Source organism: Barbus barbus (assembly GCF_936440315.1).
Source record: "Barbus barbus genome assembly, chromosome: 22".
NCBI lineage: Eukaryota > Metazoa > Chordata > Actinopteri > Cypriniformes > Cyprinidae > Barbus > Barbus barbus.
This window is the reverse complement of record NC_136750.1, coordinates 3,617,819-3,642,909: the sequence shown is the minus strand read 5'-3', so window position 1 is coordinate 3,642,909 and position 25,091 is coordinate 3,617,819. Positions and strand designations below refer to the sequence as shown.

Below are 25,091 nucleotides of genomic sequence, written 5' to 3'. Positions count from 1 at the left end.
TAAAATGCATAATAGTTGTAAAAAGCAAAGAAACAAATGTTTCAAAATTAGGCTTAGGAAAAATTATTACTTGTTAATTTCACCACAATGTATTTAGATTCAATAAATTTAATTTTATAAAATTAGTTTCATAAAAAAATTAACTTTTGCTTGAAATTCCACATAAAATCAAATGAACATTGCATTTCGAAGAACTTCATATATGCATTTTAACCTATATTTTTTAAAGATTTTTCTTACAATAGATCAACAATTAACAGTAACATTTGTGATACACTAGAGAATGCATATAGAAAACTACACAAACTCTGTGTCAGTTTGACTCTGTCAGTCAAGTTCCCAAATCCACATGTTCACCTGCAGCCCAGGTGAGCAGCTAAACCCAACGCTGGCCAGAACACACACACAAGTACAGTCCAAACACAGCGCTGGAAGAATAATTCAAGACATGTGCGGAGAACTCAGCGAGCACTATTTTTGGACCGAACTAAATCCTTAAATGACTATAAAATCCAGTGCACACAAGAAGCGCTGTGCATCTTAGTAGAAAACAAAGAAAATCCCCAGAAAGGTACAGGATATTAGCTGCCTGGAGCCCGAGTGGAGGCCTGACTGAGTTACAGCGAGGAGAGAAATGAGCCCAGTAGCGGTGATTATTGATGTACAAACACTAGCCACGGACAGACAGAGAGAGAGAGAGAGAGAGAGAGTGGGCGTTGGAGAGTGTCAAGAGGGAGGATGTGGGGATCGTGTTTCCCTCTCCTCCTCAGAGCAATCCAGACACACTCCTCACCCCGTTTATGCAGTGTCTTGCATCTCAAACAAATCCATATGGTCTTCTTTCAGTCCGTGCCGCCTCTTTTCCTCTCTTCCTCCTGTTTTGTAATATAAGCTTAACTCAATACTGCGGTGCCTGAGCTGAAAGACCCAGTTTCTCCCGCTGCAGCATCCACGATGAGAGAAAAGCATGCAGAGAGACAGATAGACGGAATGCGAGGGAGAGAGACGAGGAGGGAGGGGGAGAAAACCATATTGAGAGAGAAAGAGAGAGGGGGGGGGCTACATAGTTGCAGGCGTCAGAAGGATAACACTAGGCTCTTTAAGCGAATACGATTGAGCGACTGAGCTGCAGCGAAGCTACAGAGAGGTTCAAAAACAGGGAAATGATCTAAATCTGTCAGATCACAACCTGTACTCTTAAAAATAAAGGATCCAAAAGAGGGTTTTCACAGCGATGCCATAGAAGAACCCTTTTTGTGAACCTTTCAGTGATCAGTTCTTAAAAGCTCAAAAGTTTTTAATGGAAGCTCGTTTCTACCAAAGGATTAAAAAAAGGAAATTGTACATTTTTACCTCACAACTCTCACTTTTTCCTCACAATTCTGAATTTAGATCTCGCAATTCTCACAAATTGCGCGATAGACAGTCAGAATTGCGAGATACAAAGTCACAATTCTGAGGAAAAAGTAAGAATTGTGAAAGGTTATACATTTGAAGCTGTGAGAATAAAAAGTCAGTAGAATTCAGAGAAAAAAAGTCTGAATTATGAGATATCAACGCTTCCATAATTTTTTTTTAGTGTGAAGAACATGTTTAAAAATCTAAAAAAAATAATCATTTTTTGGAATGGAAAGGTTCCGAGGATGTTAAAGGTTCTTAATGAAACCATTGAAAGAAACTTTATTTGTATGCACAAGTACTTTAGGACATATTTAACCTCTCTCTAATGCCTACTAAACACTACAGTGACCTCTGCCCTCATGACCCAGCACTTTCACCCATAAAGACATTTAGGTCAATCATGGTTATTCCTCAAAGAGACCCTGGGGTGGAAAGGAGCAATAGATCCAAGAAAGAGTGAATGACCATCCAGGGACATGTTAACTACAGCACCACCAACACCAGAGAGACATTTAAACTAACTTCAGATCAGGAAACATTTCAAAGGAACAACTGAGAGCAAACGAGAAAAGTGTTTATAATTGGATTCAGTCATACTACTGACTATTTCTGCTGTAGGCAATATAAACTAGGCTGCAAGATCTGGTAGAAAAAAATCAAATTGTGATTTAAAAGTGTAAAAAAAAAACAGGTTTGTTGTGCTTGTTTGTAGGGCTGCACAATTTGGCCAAAATGTTGTAATATACAGTATATAATTATTATTCCGCTTCTGATAATATATAAATATGGCTATAATAATAATTAACTAACTAAAAACTAAACAATATTTTTTGCAATTCTGAGAAAAATTGTGGGAGAAATATATATTTTTTAACTTTTTAAAATGTAACTTTTATAAAATTATTATTATTATTAAAAAAAATACTATACTGTAGTAACATTTCACTGAAAAATTAAAAACAAATTAAAATGTATTTAATAAAAATATCACTACAAAAGAGTACAATGTGCTCAGTTTGACTATCCAAATCATGAACAACTGAACTGGAATTAATATCAGCTCTGATCTGTGACTTTTATGATATATTTTGTTCTTGATTTATTTGGACTGCAAAGAGATGTGACACAAAACTAGATTAAAAATGCAAAACAACACTTTCATTTGTACATGCCACTTGCTGAATTAAAAATGCAGGTCTGGTTACAAGACAACAATGTAGTCCTGTTTAAAATGTTCACCGTTGCATAACGTTCTGTTTTATATAAAAATACAAATAATAAAGTGTGTTACTGCATAGATTGCAGTATGCATTGATTCATAGATTTCAGTGTTTTGAACTCAGTGTTCAAAAGCATACTGTTTAATGCAGGACACTGCCTACGATATAATAGGTATAACGCAAAGACAAATATTTCAAACAGTAGTACGCAACAATATCCAGAAATCAAAAGTCACACAATCTTGCTACGTTGCATATTTCAGGGCTCCTTTACACTAGTATTTACTCTGCGTCAGAGAAACCAACAAATCCATTGATTTTGAAGGGGATTGTGGAAACATAAATTTACCTTTTTAATCCAAAAATGAATAAAAACAATGAGAATTGTGGGATACAATATTCAATGCAATATGCACAGGTTGTTTATGATTTTAGCAAACATTTGGTTATACTTTTCAATGCATAAAGAAAGTCTGCATACAGTATACACACTGCATACACATACATTATAATTACAGTCTGCACATTATTATATATATACAACTTTACATTCTGGATATATACTGTTTTTATGTAAAAAAGACTATGCTGTTTATAAACAATATGGCTTTGCATAGAACGCATTTGATTTTCTAAACACAATGCATAAGAGAAAGTGATTCAGTGCACTCAGACCATCTGTGATCATTGTGTTCTCAGTCTCCACACGTGTTTGACAGCTCTTAGAGAAGGCAGAGATCCATCCCCAGCCCTGCAGTGAACACACACACACACACACACACACACACTCACCCACACACTACTGAAGTTCCCGCTCTCTCAACTGAATAAGTGATGAGAAGACCTGCTAAATAATTGAGCATGAGAAGGGAAGAACAAGCAAAGTCTAAATAAACCTGCAGGTTTGGGCCACACTGGGAGCCTCCTACAGTACTGCTTTTACACGGCATTTACCCAGAATGCTCAGCTGTTCAGAGTCGTTTCAAGACACAAACTAAATGCCACATGTACTGGATGACTTTTGTAAAACATGACTAAGTCTTACCCGACTGCACAAATGTTTTTCTACGGTCTAAAAATGTTGTTTACTACAACACGGGAGACAAAACTGTTCATTCTGCTTTAGGAAATAACTGACCAACTAACAGACACCACCAACTTACAATACTAATGAAAAAAGAGATTTACAAACATCCAATAAAATGAAAAATTGTAAGCCTAATGAATCAGTTTCTTATTGTGAAAAAGAAATACACTTACAGTAAGTATAAAAGAGTACTTGTTATGGAAATAATACACTTTAAAAGAATATACTTATGTGTGAACTAAATGTAATGTTTTCGGATTATAGTTTAATACCTAAAGAGAGCGCTTCTTTACCCACTTAAATAGGACTTAAGTATAAGTATCTTTAAATTTAATTTAATTAAATATACTTGAAATGTGGAAAACTAAAATGTACATTCTATTAAAATTTGTATGTCATGCATTTAATAATATATAATGTTTTATTAAGTTGTAATATAGCACATTTTAAATATTAACTTTAACATCAAATAACACTAGAGTTAAAATGATAATTAAGAGCTGTACTTTAGTAAACACATCAAAACAAGTGTACTTCTTTAAAGCACAACAAAAGTTAGTTAAATCAGAATCAGAAAGAGCTTTATTGGCTAAGGAATTTGACAGCAGGGTTTTAAACATGATGATTTCAATTTTACTTTAAGTTTTAGTGCCATAAAAGTGTCTCTCTTTAAGTGCACTTAAGTAGCCTTTTTTCATTAAATAATATTATCTTTAAAAAATACTTTTTAAGATTACAAGTGTACGTTCAACACACTTCCTTTTCACAAGGGTCAGCAAAGTTTCCTGCAACAATTTGTCCACAGAGAAATGCAAATGCTGTGTCGATCACAGTCAATGAGACATATCTGATGTTTAATATATAATCGGGAGCAGGGTTTTGGACCATTAAAATGTCCTGCAGCTTGACTAGCTTGACTAAAACACATATATCACTTTATTGTATTGCATCTGGTTAGGACACTCCATAAGAGTCATTTATTTTAATTACGTTACGTTTAACAAATGCTTTTTACAATACAAGTTACAAAGAAGCGTGAGCTTACGTCCAAATATTTCTGCTACATTGAAATCCTACACTGCTGTCCACACTTAAGTGATGCACAGATTTACTTACAGCAAGGCTAACAATCATCACTCGCACAAGCTTCACACAAAAACAAAGACAAAGCGTGACACGTGTTTGTGCTCGGCTGGCACTCATCCTACCTCATGGCAGTCTTGTAGAAACCTCTGGAGCTCCCACTGGTCATTGAGTTTATGAAGCCATTGCTGAGCGTGTTCACGGTTCTGGTTCCCTCTGTGAGACGCACACAGACACAATCACAAACTCGCTTATTATTTGTGATTAAACAGTAATAAATTCTCAGCTGTTTCATAGCTGAGTCTCCGTTTAAAACAGAAGGTAGACTGGGCCATAACAAATTCCATACACAAATGCGCTTTCGAAATCCAATTTCACGCTCCTCACTGAGACTGCATTCAGATCAGTGACCGTGGATTCTCAGCGAGTTTCTTTGTTATGCCTCTATGGATAAAACATTTGAAATTCAGTGTCTATAGGAGCAGCTGCATGTTCTGTGCCACAGTGAAATGGAGGGCTGGTGGTAGGCGTCTTAGAAGGACAGCAGCACTGCTTTTACAATGAAAGTGCAACATGGTTTTATTACCAATGCTACTTGATGACAGAATACAGGTTTTGCTATAAAGAGGAATTAAAGAACAGCTGAACACAATACAGAAACTGTGCCAATTCTGCATCATTTATGACAAGCAAACAATTAACAGGATACTAAGCGTAGTCTGCTTATTTGATAAAGTCACAGATCAATGTTTTTTAGTGAGGCAAAAAAAAAAAGTTTGTTTTTCATTGGAAAATGTTTACTTTTTAAAATTACAATTTAATTTAATGGAAAAATGTCAGACAGGATAAACAAGATTTTTTTTTAAATAGGTTTCCGTTGTCTATATTTCTTTAATAGTCATTTTTGTATTTCAGGCTACAACCTCTTGTGCAAAAGAAAGCACACTTACATTTATATTAAATGCAATTAGTTGAACTTTTGAGTGGTTTTTGACCCACTTAAGTGGGGCATCTTTATATGTAATTTCATAATTACTTCTATTGTCTCTGAAATAAGTGTACTCCCAAATGTACTGATTTATTGCATTTATTGTAAATTAATTCTTACAGTCATTTTCTCTTACAGTCATTTTTTAAGTGCGCTTAGGTGGCCTTTTATTTCATTAATATTATTTTACCTGTAAGTACAGTTTATTAAGTATTTGAAGTACACTACAAGTGCGTTTTTAATATAATTATAAGGGCTGTTTAACCCCAAAACATTTAAACGCAACCAGTTTGGCAATAGAAGTATCATGGACAATTAACATATTTTTGTTTTAATTAAAATGTGTGATTTATAACAGGGCACACAAAAATGAACCTAAATTTCCTCAGTCATCTTTTAGAATTATAAGTAGCCTATAGGATTTCAAACTTGCTGTGAAGTGGTTAATGTAGCGCTTTTAACTATTGGTAATTTGCAAGGCTGCAAACATAATTTATGGATTAAGGTTAATAGATTAAGAATCTGCATTTTAAAAATATTACATATGTATATTTTTTTGACTGCTAATCTGAATATTGGATTTGATCAGACATGAAAACACATGACTTCTTATGTAAAGCGAATAAAATCATAACAATTCTGGAAGTTTTTTGGACTTATTACTCTATTTTCTGAGAACCAACCTGGAAGCTTGTTTCCGGCACTGAATATAAAAAAAAAGGTAATGGCGACTTTTTATCTCACAATTGACTTTTTTCTCGCAATTATGAGAAAAGTTTAAATTCTGAAAAAAAATGTCATAATTGCATGATATAAACTCGTAATTCTGTTTATATATTTTTATATCTATTTTCTTGCGTCTTTCTTTCTTATTGCAACTTGATATCTTGCAATTGCTTCTTCTCTCAGAATTGTGAGATGCGAATTATAAATAGCAAGTTTATATTTCACATTTCTGAAAAAACTAAAAAGTCAGAACTGCAAGAAAAAAAAATGTAGAATTGCTAGTTTATATCTCAGAATTGCGCAATTCTTACTTTTTCCTCACAATTCCGAGTTTTAGAATTCTGAGATGAAAAATCGCAATTACATTTTTAAGTCGTGATTGGTTATGTGGCATGAGGGAAGCAATGCCGCTTCTCAAACTGTGCTCTGATTGGCCAAGATATCCACCATCTGCAGTTACAAGTAAGACATTTCAATATGCTTACATTCAAAACTTAAACTTTCATCATTACCCAATTCATTTTATTAAAATTAAAACAGATTTTTTTTTTTTATGAAAAAATATTTGAAACAAAAATATATATTATGTATAACTGTATTTAACTTGAACTTCTCTACTGCTCCATCTCTTTTCTAGCAATTTGTTTAATCTAAAAGTTTTAGAATTGTGAGATAAAAAGTCACAATTGCCTTTTTTATCTTTTATTCAGTGGCAGAAACGGCCTTCCATACCAACCAGCTCTATGCGGCATTACTGTTATTATAAGTGTTGTGATTTTAACCTGTTAGCAAGCAGATCCACTCTCTCTCTGATGCGCTCTGAGTAGATGTTGTTCTGACTGATGAGGCTCTCTCCCGCCTCTATGACAGCTTTAATGCGGTGCAGGTTGAGCTCCATGGTGGTGGTAAAGTCCTTGTGCTTTTTGATGGCTGCCTGCACCGTCTCCACTGTGGTGGGAAGCTCCACATGGGCCAACGCTGACTCCTGAGGAGAGGAGAGACAGACATCTAAAATGAGTCCAGATCAATTACACTAAAAGCAAATCCATAATCAGGGCAAATGGCAAGCCGATGGTGGTACTGCAATAATAAACACTTTGAAACAATATCAATGCTCACATATTCTTCTGTGACGATTCCACAAATGTTTTCTAACTCGGTCAGTTCTACAGATTGAAGGCACAAATACAAACGGTCTACTTAAATTCATTTTTCTTGCAAACAGATATTAAATGATGGAAACAAAAAAACAATATTGATATAAATGTTTAGTTGTCCTTACAATGTTCTTTCATTTAGAAAGGTGAAACTCAAACAATCTTAAGGAAAAGTGGCTAATAAATGCCACTGCCATGTGTTACTGCAAACCAGTTCACGCTCGATGACGGTGCGGATTCTTATTCTGTACCCGCAGGCAACAGAAAGCGACTCTGGGCTTTTAGCAAACCAGAAAAAACACCGCTTCTAACAGACACCCAGACGGGGTTGAGGAAACGCATGTCCTCTGGCATTTAAACCGCATTTACGATATTCTTATGAAGTGATGACCCAACATAAAAGCAGAAAATGTCTCAGAATATGAACTGAGCAATGACCTTAAACTGCCCTGATGCTCCTGACATTTACAGATGTGACCTGAAAAAGATCAGTCAGATCTGTTCTTGTGCCCTAATTGTCTGCTAACTCAAACTGTGGAATAGAAGGGTCATACATGAAGTGTCTTAGATATCTCAATAGTTTTTCCTAGATGGCGATGAGATCTAAAGGGGAGCACATGGAGACTTTTTGCAAATAAAAAAACCCTTTTTTTCTCAATTGCATTTACCTTTTTTCTCAGGTTTGCTTCGTTTCTGAGGGTGAATTGGTTTGGGCTAAACACACGGCAGTATTCAAACCTGCCATGTCTAAACCCTAGCTTCAGAAGAGATCTCAACAATTACACCTATTCATTCTATTAAAATTAAAACAACAATTTTATAAGAAACATTTGAGACAAATCATACAAAAAGTACATTTATATAAACATAGCAGTATTTGACTATATTTAACCTCTCCTCTGCCCTGTCACTTTTTCAGCAAATTGTTTAATATAAAAAGTTTGAAACAGGTTTAAATAGTTTTTTTTGTTTTTTAAGTATCTTTTGATCACCCGTGTGGCATTCATTTGATCAAAATACAGTAAAACTGCCATATCATGAAATCTTACTACAATTTAAAAGAATGTTTTTTTATTTTAAATAAAAAAAACAAAATCCACAAAAAAGTTTTTTAATGTTTAGAATAATAATAAGAAATGTTTCTTGAGCAGCAAATCAGCATAGTATGATTTTTAAAGGACCATTAGAACTTATAACTGGAGTGATGATGTTGAAAATTCAGCTTTGCATCACAGGAAAAATTACTCTTTAAAATATTTTCAAATAGAAAAGTGTTATTTTAAATTGTGATAATATTTCACAATATAACTGAATATAACTGCTTTTAATGTTTTTTTTAATTTTATTTTTTATCAAATAAATGCAGCCTCGATGAGCAAAAAAGATACTTTTTTAAAAAACATTAATTATTTCTAAACTTTTGACTGGTAGTGAAACTAATTTAAGTAGTGTATGAATCATAAATGAGATCTTCTTTAAGATTCCGCAACTTCTGAGGAATAACATTTAGGAAACAAAAGCCTTATCTTTCACATTTAAACTGTGCAACTACCATAAAGAGGTATCAGGGGCTTCACCTGGTTATTGAGGAAAGCCTCGGCCTGCTTGACGTCCCTCAGGAAGAGATGGAAGATGTGAGCTTGCACCAGCACCTCCCTCCTGCTCTCCCACATCTCCAGCAGTTTGTTCCAGCCCACGTCCAGCTTGTGCAGCCACTGCTGCAGAGCTCCATGAGGCAACGGCGCTTCCTCCGTCTCCAAGAGATCATTCACAGCCTGGAGACGCTCGTAGTCCTCTTCGTACCTTCCAATCTCCTCCTTGAGCGCGGCGTGTTGGTTTATCAGCCGTTCTGCGTCCTCTAAAGCATTGGGAAGCTCATCCGAAGCAGCAGCTGTCTGAGTTTGCACCAACCAGGTGAGGAAGGAATCCAAGTCTTGGATGAACTGTTGCAAGCGGCCAGCGACGGTTAAAGAGTCTTCACAGCCTTGCAATGTATGCTTTAGCTCTTCCCACTCCACGCTGATGCCCTCAAAGGGAACCAGGATTTCTACAGCCTTGTCCGGATGGGATGTGGCGAGCTCCTCTGCTTCCTCCTGAAGGTGAAGGAGCTTGGGCTCGAGAACCGTCAGAGCTCCCTCCATGGTGGAGAGACGGCGCTGCAGAGCCAGCACGCTGCCCAGGTCACTGCCCACATACTGCGTGGCGTCTATGGATTTCCGCTTGTCCTGAATCTGGGACTTGATCTCCGTGCATTCCAGTAAGTAGTTCTGGATGCGCAGGATCGAGTCCAGGTGATCTTTCTTCTGCTCGACCAGCTCCACAATGCGGTTCCACCTGTGATACACAAAAAGAAAGCAATTTAGTTGATTTTCTTGATTTCTGACATTTTTGGATTTAAAGACTCTTGTAACTCTGTTAAAGTGAGTCCATTTCGTTTCAAATCTTGCTCCTTTTTGTGTGTGTTACTAAGTGTGCCTTGCAAAGTCATTATGTTCCCTGTCTTGCATTGCAGATGAGTAATAAAAATGACTCTTTATACACTGATGTCTGTTAGCTTTGAAGTCATCAATATGCTAATGATAAAAGTTTTTTTATTAATACATAAGTGCATGTAAAATGTACAGCTTTTCTCTAGCAGGAAAATGGCCCAAAATATTGACGACTCATCTTGTTCACAGCAGGGTTATTATACTCCACTAAAGCTAAAACTACAATCAATCAATCAATACTTGAAATAAAATAAACATTATCTAAAATAAAAATAAAAACATGCTGTCAAACGATTAATCGCATCCGAAATAAAAGTTTTTGTTTACATAATATATGTATGTGTACTTAGTTTATTTATTATGTATATATAAATACACACACACACATATAGTATATATTTTGAAAATATTTGCACGTATATACATATATATTATTATATTTATAAATATATTTAATGCTTAAACAACATTTTTCTTAAATATATACATGCATGTGTTTGTATTTATATATACATAATACATATATTCGGTACACACTCATATATTATGTAAATAAAAACTTTTATTTTGAATGCGATTAATCGTTTGACTGCACTAATTTTATTTAATAAAATAAGGATAATTTCCCATTTTCATGTACATATTCGTGATGTACTACAATAACTAAAAAAATTAAAAATGATAGACGCATAAACGAACAAAAGAAATTATAACTAGAATTAAAATGAAAGTGGAAAATACACACAATTTTGTTTTTTAAATGTAAAGTTATAAAAATATCTCAATGCTAATAAAATAACACTGGTTTGCAGGGATGTATCTGCAATCTTTTTCCTATTAAGTACTCTCTAGAACCTTATTGACTTCAAGGTTATTCATTGTCCTCAACAATATTTGAAGGCCCACTTAGACTAGTTTAGCAACTTCTTTTAATCGATAGGCACTAATACTTTCTGTAAATAAAAAAATAATAACTAAAATAATTATAGTCAAAATTAAAATAATTACATTTCAAAATTCCATAAGCTTTAAGAGCCACTGATCTAGAATGAGAATGTCCTTCTCACTAGTTTTATCAGCATAACTCATTTACATTTATGTATTTAGCAGAATACTCGAAAGCATGCAGCTCTGCTATCATTACGCATGCACAACCACTCTTACAATGTTGGATAATGCATTATAAAAATGACTCTGTTCCAGAAAACATGACTCAGTCTGAATCATTCTCAATTCATGGACACACACACACACACACACACACATCAAGGACCCACCCACACAAAAAACAGTCCGAGGACACACCGGTGGGCCACAGCTCAAGGCCTGAGACACAATATCACAAATCAAACACAGAGTTCCTACAGGGCACGTTTTAATGAAACATTCTTTTAAATACACCGTGGCATTAAATATTGAAGAACACAATAGCTGTGAATGTGTTTGGGTTCGGCCCGTAGTGCTTTTGAGCCGGGTCAGGCGCGCACTGTATGTGGCAGCCACAGCAGATGGCAGCACGCTGAGAGAGGCTATTTATGCCAAGGTCGGTCTAAAACGGATTACTGGAGTTTTTCACACATACGTCACAGCTTGCCAGTTTCAGTGAAAGCTTGTGAAAGCAGCAGCCTATTTTCTAAAGACACCCATGTAGAGCCGTGTGTTAAAAGTGACAAACAACAGCAGCATCTTATCACATTATAGTCCTTCACGTCCGCTGCGATTTCAAAACTCTGGCCATTTGATAATACCTAGAATATCAAAATCAACTACGGGCGGGAGATCGTTTTCCTATTTAGCGCCCAAACTCTGGAACAATCTACCTAACACTGTTCGGGAAGCAGACACACTCTGTTAGTTTAAATCTAGATCTCTTTTACCTGGCTAACACATAATACACTATCGCATTTCTATAATTCAAATCCATTAAAGATTGTTAGGCTGCATTAATTAGGTCAACCGGAACCGGTAACACTTCCCAAAACACCTGATGTACTTGTTACATTGCTAGAAGAATGGCATCTACACTAATATTAGTCTGTTTCTTTCTTATTCCAAGGTCACCGTAGCCACCCAGATCCAGTCCGTATCCAGATCAGATGGTGGATCAGCACCTAGAGATGATCTCTACAGCCAGGACACCTGGATGAGCCCCAGAGACTGATCCCCAGTGAAGACCCTGTCTCCAAGACGGCCATCGGGACAAGACTCTGTGATCGTCATTCCATGTATATCTGCATCTCCAGCGATTCCTAAGTTTGTTATTAAAAGTCTATGTTAGAAAGAAGTTCCTTCGTCTCCGCGTTTCCCTGCTCCACAGTGTGTGTCGTGACAGGTTTACGCATAATAATCAAATAAAATATTTATTTCTAAAGCTACTTTTTTGTCTATTTGATCCTCTTCTCATTTAACACAACAGGATTGTTTTGTTAAATTGAAATTATGCTAACCAATGGTTTCAACACAAGGATATCATCAGTTAACAACCAAGAGCTCATGGCAGGGTCTATCTTGAAAAGTTTTTGTGCAATCGTTAAAAATCTCTATAGAGAAAACGAAAATAATTTTAAGTCCTGTTTCCCTCTATGGTATTTGCCATTAAATATGCAGGATAATGCTATACGTCACACAAACTGTACATATGATGTGGAGTTACCTGCTGTTCAAGTGATCTTGACAGCCCCTGACTTCGGTGGAACTGGGGTGACCGCTGTCTAAGAGCTGCTGGACAATCTGATTAACATCTAGTATCCTTCCCATCAGGCTGTTCATCTCCTGGTCCAAACTTTCAAACCTAAAATGCAGAAAATGTACTTCTCAGATAAGAATATATTCAATGGTAAATCACAGTTAGGCTTTTGTGTCCATAAAACAACATTATCTGTGGGTAATTGCAAAAATGCAACATCTGGAAAAACTTACTGGAAAAACAAAAATGTAGTATAACACCAACAACTTTTATTCCTTATCACAAAAATTATTACAGCAGCAGATTATCATTTAATAAAGACTTTTTTCACACGGCTCCTAGCACAATACTATGTAATGATCTCAGAACCCTTTTACCAGTGCATGATTTGTAAACTAATGCAGTTTGAGATTTGCATCATATTACAAGCTCCATATGCATGGCTTTCTAATGTAGTAAACTTGCTCGATAGCACACCTGGTACAGCATTGCACTTGCGATACAAAGGCAAGGCAAGGAAAGTTTATTTATACAGCACATTTCATACACAATGGTAATTCAAAGTGCTTTACATAAAAGGGAAAAAAATAATTAAAAAATATAATCACAACAATAAAAAATAAGGATTTATTTAATTGAAAATAATTGATAAACTTTTTAAATGATTTAAAATTTGATTTAAAATGAATTAAAGAATTCATTAAATTAAGAATAGAAAATTATTACACATAAAATACAGTGCAATCAGTTCAGACGTAGCACAGTGCTCGTTCAGTAAATGCACAGCTAAACAGATGAGTTTTGAGTCTGCATTTAAATGTGGCTAATGTTTTAGCACATCTGATCTCTTCTGGTAGCTGGTTCCAACTGCGGGTGGCATAATAGCTAAAAGCGGACTCCCCTTGTTTTGTGTGAATCTTTGGTATTTCTAACTGACTCGCTCCTAATGATCTGAGTGGTCTGTTGGGTTTATATTCAGTGAGCAGATCTGCAACGTATTTAGGTCCTAAGCAATTGAGTGATTTAAAAACAAGTAAAAGTACTGCCAATCAATCCTAAATGTAACTGGAAGCCAGTGTAAGTTAAAAATACAAAGCACTTGCAGAAATTACATCACAGGTGCATTTTTCTAATGAGCCTCGATTGCAAAAATGTCTCAAAAAAACTAAATTCAAATATTTGATTTCCAATGCAATGACATTTCTAAATATTTTCTGGGGTCAAAGCAGACAAGCAACACCTGGTGAACGCTCCTACCTGTGTGCGATCACCTCCACGTCCTCTAGTCTTTCGGGAACCTCCATCCTGTTCAGCCACTGCTCCTTCTCATCGATCCACACCTCACAGGCGTTCACCTCACTAAACATGCGATACACAGCCAGCGCGTCATGCAGCCACTGCTGCCGCAACACGGCAACTTCCGCCACTTCTGTGTAGAGCTGCTCCGTCTCAGCCATGCGTGCTCGCACCTCATCCAGCTCTCGATAATGTATTGGCAACGCAACCATGTGTTTCCGAAGGCCCACCACTTGTGCGCGGTGTTTATCGATACTCTCTCGGACACCTCTGTGCTTTTTAAGGAGAGACTGCGTTGAATACTCATCATGTCCAAAGTCCTCGCTAGAAACGAGCCTGTAAGCGTCCTGTAGCCAAGCTAGAAGATCGTCTGTCTCGGTGCTGAACTGAAAAAATTCCAGGGCCTCCTGTAAGTTACACAGCCTCTGTGTGGCCTGGTCCTCCAGTCTCTTCCATTCGGCCTTGACCTCCATCAGTCGCTCTTGTATTCCAGCCGTACCAAAGCTTTTCTGGGTGAGGATCTGCTTGCCCTTCTTCATGGTCTGCTGAAGTAACGCACGTCGCGCCAACAGCTCTCCAGCTACGGTTTTGTGCTTCTGCAGCAGTCGCAGGACGCTGCTCAGGTCTTTCCCGCAGCTCTGTGTGGCCAAGATGGACGTCTTCTCTCGGATCCAATTCTCTGATTCCTCTACCTCTTGAAAGAAGGCCCACAGCTCGAGTGAATCCTCCAGCTCCAATCGCCGTTTTGCAGCCAGCTGCTTTAATTCTTCCAGGCAGGTGTTGACGTGGTTGACCCGGTTACAAATTACCTGAGGGTCACATGGCTGGTAACCTGAGTCAGAAACAGAGAAAAGAAGAAAAGCTTCACTGATTTGTCACCAAAGTTATTTAGCTAACAAAGATGAGGTTTTGTGAGATTAGCAAAATTGACTAAGCACGAAGAAAGTCTTGAAAACTACATATTAATCAGTATGTTCTGCATCTTTCATTAAGATACACTATAGCTGTACTATTTCCAGCTTGTTGCAAACTAAAAAAAAAATAAAAATAAACCATGAAAACATTTTATCACCATTTCCACAAGAATATGAAGGAGCACAACTGTTTTCAACATTGGTAATAAGAAGAAATTTTTATTAAGCACAACATTAACTTATTAGATTGATTTCTGAAGGATCATGTGACACTGAAGACTGAAGTAATGATGCTGAAAATTCAGCTTTGCATCACAGGAATAAATTACATTTTAAAATACATGAAGATAGAAAACAGTTATTTTAAATTGTAATACTATTTCTGTATTTTTGATCAAAATAACACAGCCTTAGTGAGAATAATGGTGCTTTCACACTAGCACTTTGGTGCGCACTCCGGTTCGATTATTATCAGAGTTGGGTTTGTTTAGATGATGTGAACGCTGTCTTCTGTACTTGCAAACCGTACCTGAGTCCGCTTAAAAAAGGGTGGTCTGTCTGGGGTATGGTTCAAGTGAACTCTGGTACGGTTCACTGCTGAAGTGAATGCAATCGCACCAAATCACGGAGGTGAACCGCTATTAATGAGGTATTATTTGATAAAAATGTGTGTTTGTGTGTGTGCTTCACTCGCTTTCCTTACTGGTCCCAAACTTTTGAATGGTATATACAATCTTTTTGTAAAGAAAGAAAATCTTTTGTAAAAGGAAACTTAATATTTAGTTAATTAGTTAAGCTTAACATTTAGTTTAAAGCTGAAAATACTCATTATTGAGCCCTGAACTATCAAGGAGTAGTAGTGTGTGCTGAATAGAGAGCAAAGCAACTCCAGCCCTCTTGTGGCGCATTATGCAAGCTCCTCATGTAATATTATTTTACAGACTCTACCCTGCAGAGGTCTCTGGACATCTCAGAGAAAGAAACGCATCAAGTAACCTTTATATCACAATCTGCCATCACATCTTGACCCAGTGTCTCTGAATCAATATTCATCATGTTACTGTTTTAAGGTGCACTCACCTTCAATAGTGGTGAATTTGAGAGCTGCAGTTTTGAGGGTTTGAACTCTGTCTGCCTGTATAGAGATGTCAGCCTCCTGTAAACTCTGTTTCTGGAGCATGTCCTCCACTTCAAGAAGATGTTTGCCATAGTCCTTAGAGAGCAGCTTAACCTGGGGCAAGAATATGGCACTTTGGTCAAGAAAAGTATGTTTGATTTTGTCAACTTGATTACTGAATGAAAATAGTGGTAGTACACATTTTAATCACAAGTCAAACTGGTATAGTCAACCCACCTGCATCTCCTCCATCCAGTCGATCATATAGACCATCTCTTGGAAGGTCTTCTGCAGGGCCAGGTTCTTCTCCAGACGGACTTTACGTCCCACCACCAGCTCCTTCAGAAGGCTCCACTGGCCGAAGATGTTTTCTTTGCGTGCCAAGATGCGTCGGATGTCATAGTACCCTTCTGACTCCATCTCATTCGCCAGCTCCACTACGACACTGATGCGCTCCTCATATGATAGGATGTCTGCTTCGATCGCCTCATGTTTCTTCATGGCAGCTTCTACCGCTGGGAGGTCATAGCCGAAGTTATCCTGAGGAAAATGCAGCACTCGTTTAAGGCAAAATGTCACCTGTTTTATTTTATACAGTTCATTTTTTATTTTTATTTTTTCTGTTCTGCACACCTGTGAGACCAGACGCTGGTTTTCATTCAGCCAAGCCTGCCTCATGGTGGTCTTATGATCGAATCGTTGAGCTAGAAGTTCTAGCTTTTCCTGACGAATCAGCTCTTTTCTAAGAGCCACACCCCTCTCGTGCTCCGCCTTCTCCAGTCTCTCCCACGCCTTTCATGAGAAAAACAAAATATAAGGATTGTTCTGTGAGACAATGTCAATAATCATACAATCATTTTGATTAATTTATTCAATAATATATAAATAAAGTAAAATGTGAAAAAGGTAAATAGTAGGTAAATATTACTTCCAATAATAATAACAAAAATTATAAAATTAGACACCATCGTTATCGGTACTTAACCGAAAAGTTTGACATAATTTTGATTTTTTAAATATTTTGAAACAAGTCTTTTATTCTCATCAAGGCTGAATTTATTTAACCAAAAACATTAAATATTAATATTGTGAAATATTATTACAATTTAAAATAGCTGTTTTGTATTTTAATATATTTTAAATTGTAATTTATTCCTGTGATCAAAGCTGAATTTTCAGCATCATTACTCCAGTCTTCAGTGTCACATGCTCCTTCAGAAATCATTCTAATATGCTGATTTGCTGCTCAAGAAACATTTCTTCTTATTTGAAAACAGTTGTGCTGCATCATACATTTTGTGGAAATCATGATACACTACTATTCAAATGTTTGGAGGAAGTACAATTAAAAAAATAAAAATAAATTATTTAGCAAGGATGCATTTAAAAAATAAAATGACAGTAAAGTAATATAATGAAGCAAAAGTTTTCTATTTCTTTGAACTTTCTGTTCAGAGCTCTGAAAAAATTATCACGGTTTCCACAAAAATATTTAGCAGCAAAAACATTTTCCACTTTAAAAATAATAAGCACTATTAGTAATAATTGAGCACCAAAATAATTGATAATAACTAAGCAGAAAATCAGTATATTAGAATGATTTCTGAAGGATCATGTGACACTGAAGACTGGAGTAATGATGCTGAAATCTGAATAAATTACATTTGAAAACATATTCAAATCGAAAACTGTTATTATAAATTGCAATTGTTCACAATATTACTGTTTTTACTGTATTTTTTAATCAAAATTGAGGCTTTTACATTACATTAAAAATATTCTGAAATATAACAAACATCATTAAATATTCCAAAACTTTTGACTGGTAGTGTATATTTCTTCTTTAGGTCATTAGTTAATATTTCATTCAGATTACATGACATGAAATTTATACTTCCATATAGTCAAATACAGTCATGTCCAAAAATATCGGCACCCTTGGTAAATATGGTCAAAGAAGGCTGTGAAAATTAATCTGCATTGTTAATCCTTTTTTATCTTTTCTTTAAAAAATTCACAAAAATCTATCCTTTCATTGGATAATAAGAATTTAAAATGGGGAGAAATATCATTATGAAATAAATGTTTTTCTCAAATACACGTTGGACACAATTATTGGCACCCCTAGAAATTCTTATGAGTAAAATATCTCTGAAGTATATTCCCATTCATATTCACAATTTTGAGCATTCCAATGTCACGGTTCACGGGTCTGTGTGTTCATTCCTGTGTGTCTGCGTGTTGTTGTCACCTGTTTGGTTGCATGTCAGCGTTGCTCCGACAACCTCGGTGCTGACGAGCTAATCAGCACGGCCGCACCTGTAGTGCATTATCCGCTGCCTTTATCTGTCTCGCGTTTGCTGTGCATGTTGTCAGATCGTTTGTTTGCTCATGCCTGTCGTTCTCTCCAGTGCTTCTGTTTCCTGATTGCTTCCTGCCTCGGATTACCTACCGTGTGGATATTCTGCTGAGCAGTTTGTTGGATTTCTCTTGCCGTGTTGGATCGGGTCAGTGCCTAGCAGTCTCCGTGCCTCTGAGACCTGCTCGTCTGCTTGATGTCATCTGACCACTCACCTTGCCTTTTTTTCCCACTTTTGTTCTAAATAAACTGCACTTCACTTGCAACTGGATTCCGAGTTCTCATTCCGTGACCGAACAATCTGAGCAAGGATGGATCCAGCAAGTGCTACAAAACTTAGAGACATTCTTACCAGCAGCAATACTCGTATGGAGCAGCAAGAGGAACCGATCATGGCTACCGGTTGTGCCGTTCAGGCACTAGTAACACAGGTCTCGGATCTAACCACTCAGTTCCGACAGTTAAAAACAGAATCTGCCCAACAGCCCACTGCGCTCAACCCCCTGACTGTTCCACATGTGGATAACACTAGCTGGCATGCCGAACCCCGTCCAACGCCTCCAATGGTCTACTCCGGTGAGCCCCTGTTATGTCGTTCATTTCTGGCTACATGTTCTCTTCACATTGCTCTCCAGCCTTCGTCTTTTCCCACAGAGCAGTCCAAAGTGGCCTTTGTGATCACTCTGCTAACTGGACGAGCGGCTTTCTGGGGAACGGCGGTATGGGAGCAAAGGCACCACTGTTGTTCTTCGTTCCAGTCTTTCTCGGAGGAACTCAAGAAGGTATTCGATCGGGCTGCATCTGGTAGGGAGTAGGTTGAGTTACTTCACGGGAGTTGGCTGAGTTACGTCAAGGAAATCGATCGGTGACAGATTACTCCATCGAATTTCGCACATTGGTGGCAGAATGTAAGCCTACCGTATCAGAAATGAAATGTATACTAAAGAATTACCCACCTCTCTTGACGGGTTGATTGATCTGGCAATCCTAGTGGACGCTATATTGCGACTTCGTGATCAACGAGCTCTACAGATTCCAGTTGTTAATACTGAAGACCAATCCTCCGTTATGGCTAAGGATACGGCAGGTAATTTTTTCAATCCTGAGCCCATGCAGGTGGGCAGAGCTCATCTTTCACAGGAGGAGAAGGAGAGACACAGGAACCAGGGACTGTGTTTATACTGTGGTACTGCGGGTCACATTGTGGCGCAGTGCCCGGTAAAAGCCAAAGCCCGTCAGTAGATAGGAGGCTACTGATGGGATGGAGTCGCCTTTGAGAAATCCTCTTCTGCTGCCATTTTTCTCCCTGTTCAACTACTGATGGGTCGTGCTGCATTCACATGTAAAGCCTTAATAGACTCTGGAGCAGACGGTAATTTTTGGGATTGCAAGACAGCGCTTAAGTTAGGAGTTCCTGTGGTTCCGCTCAACCCGCCCATCTTTGTCAGTGCTCTCTTGCGGTCAGTCTCTCCCACCCATCACCCATGCCACTGAGTCGGTGAGTCTCATCACTTCTGGCAACCACACTGAGACCATTTCCTTCCTCTTGACTGACTCCCCTTTAGCTCCTGTGGTCTTGGGTCACCCCTGGCTCTCACACCACAATCCCAACATAAACTGGCGCCAGAACACTGTTTCTTCCTGGAGTGAATTTTGTCATGCTTCGTGTTTGTTGTCTGCATGTTCTTCTGTGTGTATTGTTCTGTGTTACAGGATGAACATATGGATCTGTCAAACGTGCCCACTGGGTATCTTGATCTGAAGGGAGTGTTCAGTAAGTCTCTGGCTGCTTCTCTTCCTCCGCATCGTCCTTATGACTGTGCGATAGATTTATTGTCAGGTATGTCTCCGCCTAAGGGCAGGTTATACTCGCTTTCCGCTCTGGAAAGGGAGGCTAGGGAGAAATATATTTCTGATTTTCTGGCAGCCAAGATCATCTGTCCTTCCTCTTCTCTTGCAGGTGCGGGGTTCTTTGTGGAGAAGAAAGATGGTTCCCTTCGCCCTCGTATTGACTATCGAGGGTTGAACAGCATCATGGTAAAGAATACTTATCCTTTGCCGTTGATGTCTTCGAGAGTCTGCAGGGTGCTTCCTTCTTCACAAAGTTGGATCTTCGTAATGCCTATCATTTGGTTCGCATAAGGGAGGGGGATGAGTGGAAGACCGCTTTTAATACCCCCAGGGGGCACTTGGGAGTATCTTGTTATGCCGTTCGGGCTATCCAACTCTCCCGCGGTCTTCCAGGCACAGGTCAATGATGTGCCTCAATTTATCTCCAAATTTTGGATGGAATTTTGTCATTTGTTGGGGGCGACTGTTAGTCTTTCTTCTGGTTTTCATCCCCAGAGTAATGGTCAGACGGAGAGGGCCAACCAAGATTTAAAACGGGTGTTGCGGTGTTTGGTGTCTCAGAACCTTTGCTCTTGGAGTCAGCAACTTTCATGGGTGGAGTACGCACACAATTCTTTACCAGTGTCATCTACGGGCCTGTCTCTGTTTCTCCGAGTGTAGCTTAGGTTACCAGCCACCTATTTTTCAGAGAATGGAATCTGAAGTCGTGGTCCCCTCTGCCCACATCTTTGTCTAGAGGTGCCGCCGCACCTGGAGGAGGGCTAGAGAGACTATTCTCCAGCTGGGGTCACGCACCAAGGCCCAGGCCGATTTCCTTCTGGTCAAAGCCTCCCGTCTACGTCGTTGGTCCAAAAGTGTGGCTTTCATCTAAGAACATTCCTCTCCGTACCGTCTGTAATAAGCTTGCTGCTAAATTCATTGGCCTGTTTACTGTCACCAAGATTATTAGCAGTTCGCTTTAAACTTTCTTCAGCGTACAGGAGAATTCATTCCGTCTTCCATATTTCAAAATTAAAGCCAGTTTTTCATTCTACCATTAATCCGCCGCGACTCATAGATGGGGAACTTGCTTATTCGGTAAAACGTATTCTGGATTCGAGGCGGAAGGGACATGGATTTCAGAACCTGGTGGACTGGGAGGGTTACGGTCCGGAGGAGAGGAGTTGGGTTCCTGCTAAAAAAGTATTGGATCATTCACTTATCGATGATTGCAATCGCCAGGTAAGTTACCCTGGAAGCACCAGGAGGCGCTCCTAGCGGGAGGGGTACTGTCACGGTTCACGGGTCTGTGTGTTCATTTCTGTGTGTCTGCGTGTTATCACCTGTCTGGTTGCTTGTCAGCGTTGCTCCCGCAACCTCGGTGCTGACGAGCTAATCAGCACGGCCGCACCTGTAGTGCATTATCCGCTGCCTTTATCTGTCTCGTGTTTGCTGTGCATGTTGTCAGATCATGTGTTTGCTCATGCCTGTCGTTCTCTCCAGTGCTTCTGTTTCCTGATTGCTTCCTGCCTTTGATTACCTACCGTGTGGATACTCTGTCGAGGAGTTTGTTGGATTTCTCGTGCCGTGTTGGATTGGGTCAGTGTCTAGTAGTCTCCTTGCCTCTGAGACCTGCTTGATATCATCTGACCACTCACCTTGCCTTTTTTTCCCACTGTTGTTCTAAATAAACTGCACTTCACTTGCAACTGGATTCCGAGTTCTCATTCCCTGTCATCCAGGGTGATTATGAACATGAATTTATCCAGCCATGGCTTCCTGCTTCACAGAAATATAAATAGGAGGGAAAACAAAGCCCAAATTCCCTTAATTGTCCATCACAATGAGAAAAACCAAAGAATATATTTCTGATGTGCAGCAAAAGATAGTTGATCTTTACAAATTAGTGAAGTGGCTTTAAGAAAAGAGCTAGAGCAGTGAAAATTCCCATTTCCACCATCAGGGCAATAATTAAGAATTTCCAATCAACAAATGTTACGAAACTGCCTGGAAGAGGACGTGTGTCTATATCGTCCTAATGCACGGTGAGAAGGAAAGTTTGAGTGGCTAAAGACTCTCCAAGGACCACAGCTGGAGAATTGCAGAAAATAGTTGAGTCTCTGGGTCAGAAAACCTTAAAAAATAGTCAAACAGCCCTTACATCACCACATGTTGTTTGGGAGGGTTTCAAGAAACATTCTCCTAGCTCATCCAAAAACAAACTCTAGCATATTCAGTTGTCAGACACAACTGGAACATGGGACTGGCTTCTATGGTCAGATGAAACAAAAAATTGAGCTTTTTAGCAGCAAACACTCAAGATGGGTTTGGTGAACACAGGGATAAAAAGTAGCGGTAACACTTTAGAATAGGGAATGCTTATTCACTATTAACTATGACTTTTCCCTCAATAAATTCCTAATTTGCTGCTTATTAATAGTTAGTAAGGTAGTTGTTAAGTTTAGGTATTGTGTAGGATTAGCGATATAGAATAGGTAATGTAGAATAAAGCATTAATATGTGCTTAATTGCTACTAATAAATGGCTAATATTCTAGTAAATTAGTTAGTTAAGAGACCCTAAAATAAAGTGTTATCAAAGTACCCCATGTGTACAATGAAATATACCGCTGTATTTTTGACGTTGTGGGCCTATATTTCTGCTGGAGGTCCTGGACGTCTTGTTTAGACACATGGCATCATGGATTCTATCAAATACCAACAGATAAAAAATCAATAAGTGACTGACTCTGATAGAAATCTTATAATGGACCATGTCTGGATCTTCCAACCGTACAATAATCCAAACACAAACCTCAAAAACCACACAAAAATGGGTCACTGGGCACAAAACCAAGCTTCTGCTATGGCCATTCCAGTCCTCTGACCTGAACCCTGTATAAAATGAGTGAGGTGAACTGAAGAGAAGAAGCACCGTCATGGAGCTGTGAATCTGAAGGATCTGGAGTGATTCTGGATGAAGGAATGGTCTCTGATCTCTTGTCAGGTGTTCTCTAACCTCATCAGGCATTATAGGAGAAAATTTAGGGCTGTTAAACTGGCAAATGGAGGTTTCAAAAAGTATTGAATACAAGGGTGCAGTTAATTGTGGCCAATGTGTATTAGAGAAAAACATTTATTTCATAATGTTATTTCCCCCCATTTTAAATTCTTATTATCCAATGAATTAATTTTCACAGCCTTCTTTGATCATATTTACCAAGGGTGCCGATATTTTTGGCCATGACTGTATAAAAAAACTAACTATTTTTCTGAAAAATAATCAGCCCTCTTCTAGTTATACAAAAATACAAATTTGACACTGTAACCAGTCAAGAACTACTGTATATCAACTAAACAGTACACACCTTATTGATGTCTGAGATAAGTTTCCCGTCATGAGGCACATATGGCTTCTGATTGTTAGCTCTGAGCTTACTTTGGATGGTGAAAAGCAGCACCTCCAGGTTCCCTTTCTCCTGGAATCTGTAAAAAAAAACAATCCACACCATAAATAACCACACAAACTGCACTACATCTGTCATACAAATCCCTTTCCTAAGACTCCCTATGCGTTTCCATTCAAAACATGCAACAGTATGAACAAGTCTTTATGCCAAATGGACTAATGTAATTAACTTAAAGCTTTAGTCCAGTAAACATCAGCCCATCAGCTGAGCGCATCGATTATATTATAAAAGTTAGTTTACACTGACAGTATGTGATAAAGTGACCAAAAATCACTCATTTTCAACAAGAGTTGGTGATTTTGTTTGTTCATAACATGAAAAGACAAACACTGCAAGAAAAATTACAATAATACAACCTATTTGTGGTCAGACATTAAATAGCTATGATTAGCTGCACAATCTGCCAATAACCAGCAAAATCCTTATGAACATTTTACAGGTAGTACACTTTTAAAAACAGTACTTATTACAGAAATAATATACTTTTAAAACACTATACTTAAGCACAGACTCTTATGTTAAATCCAATTAGCTGAATTTAAGAGTGTTTTCTTTAACCTGCTTAAGTAGGACTTCAGTACAACTTTATATGTAATGTCATTAATACTTCTATTGTGTTTGAAATATGGTTAAAGTGTACTGCAGAATGTACTGACAAGCATTTATGGTAAACTAAAATATTTCTATTGTATGTCATGTATTTAAATAAATATGTAATGTTGCAATTTACATAAAAACGAACACTTAAAATATATTAACTTTTAACGTTAATATCAAATAACACTATACAGTTTAATTATAATCACATACAGTACTTCACATGTTTTAGCATGTTAGTCAACATAAAAAATAAAGTGTACTTCTTTAAAGCACAACAAAAGATAATTAAAGCACACTCTTGCACTCTTTGCAAGTGTATTTAAAGAGCTAATTCAACCCAAAAACTGAAACTTATAATTTATTTATCCTCAAGTTGTTCCAAACCTGTATGAGTTCCTTTCTTCTGTTAAACACAAAAGAAGATATTTTAAAGAAGTTTGGTAACCAAACAGTTACTGCTAACCACTGACTTCTATAATGTGGGGAAAATATGGAAGTCAGTGGCTACCAGCAACTGTTTGGTTACCAAAATTCTTTAAAATATCGTCTTCTGTGTTCAACAGAAGAAAGAAACTCAAACAATGACAGAACAATTTAGAACGATGACAGAATTTTCATTTTTGGGTGAACTATCCCTTTAAAAAAAGTCATGAAAGTGTTCTCTCTTTA

The 25,091-nt window shown here is 37.8% G+C and overlaps 1 protein-coding gene across 1 annotated transcript in view; it reads right to left on the bottom strand.

The window, feature by feature from the left end:
* The window catches only part of LOC306888078 (spectrin beta chain, non-erythrocytic 4-like), a gene marked incomplete at its 5' end in the record, with an annotated part of 69,495 nt that overhangs the window by 34,917 nt on the left and 9,487 nt on the right, over positions 1-25,091 (bottom strand). The window contains 9 exons of the mRNA XM_079446207.1: positions 4,917-5,007; positions 7,288-7,490; positions 9,240-9,996; positions 12,805-12,942; positions 14,095-14,965; positions 16,128-16,278; positions 16,402-16,704; positions 16,798-16,956; positions 23,721-23,838. Of these exons, the coding sequence (XP_079302333.1) occupies positions 4,917-5,007; positions 7,288-7,490; positions 9,240-9,996; positions 12,805-12,942; positions 14,095-14,965; positions 16,128-16,278; positions 16,402-16,704; positions 16,798-16,956; positions 23,721-23,838 (2,791 nt within the window). The remainder of the gene's footprint in view (positions 1-4,916; positions 5,008-7,287; positions 7,491-9,239; positions 9,997-12,804; positions 12,943-14,094; positions 14,966-16,127; positions 16,279-16,401; positions 16,705-16,797; positions 16,957-23,720; positions 23,839-25,091) is intronic.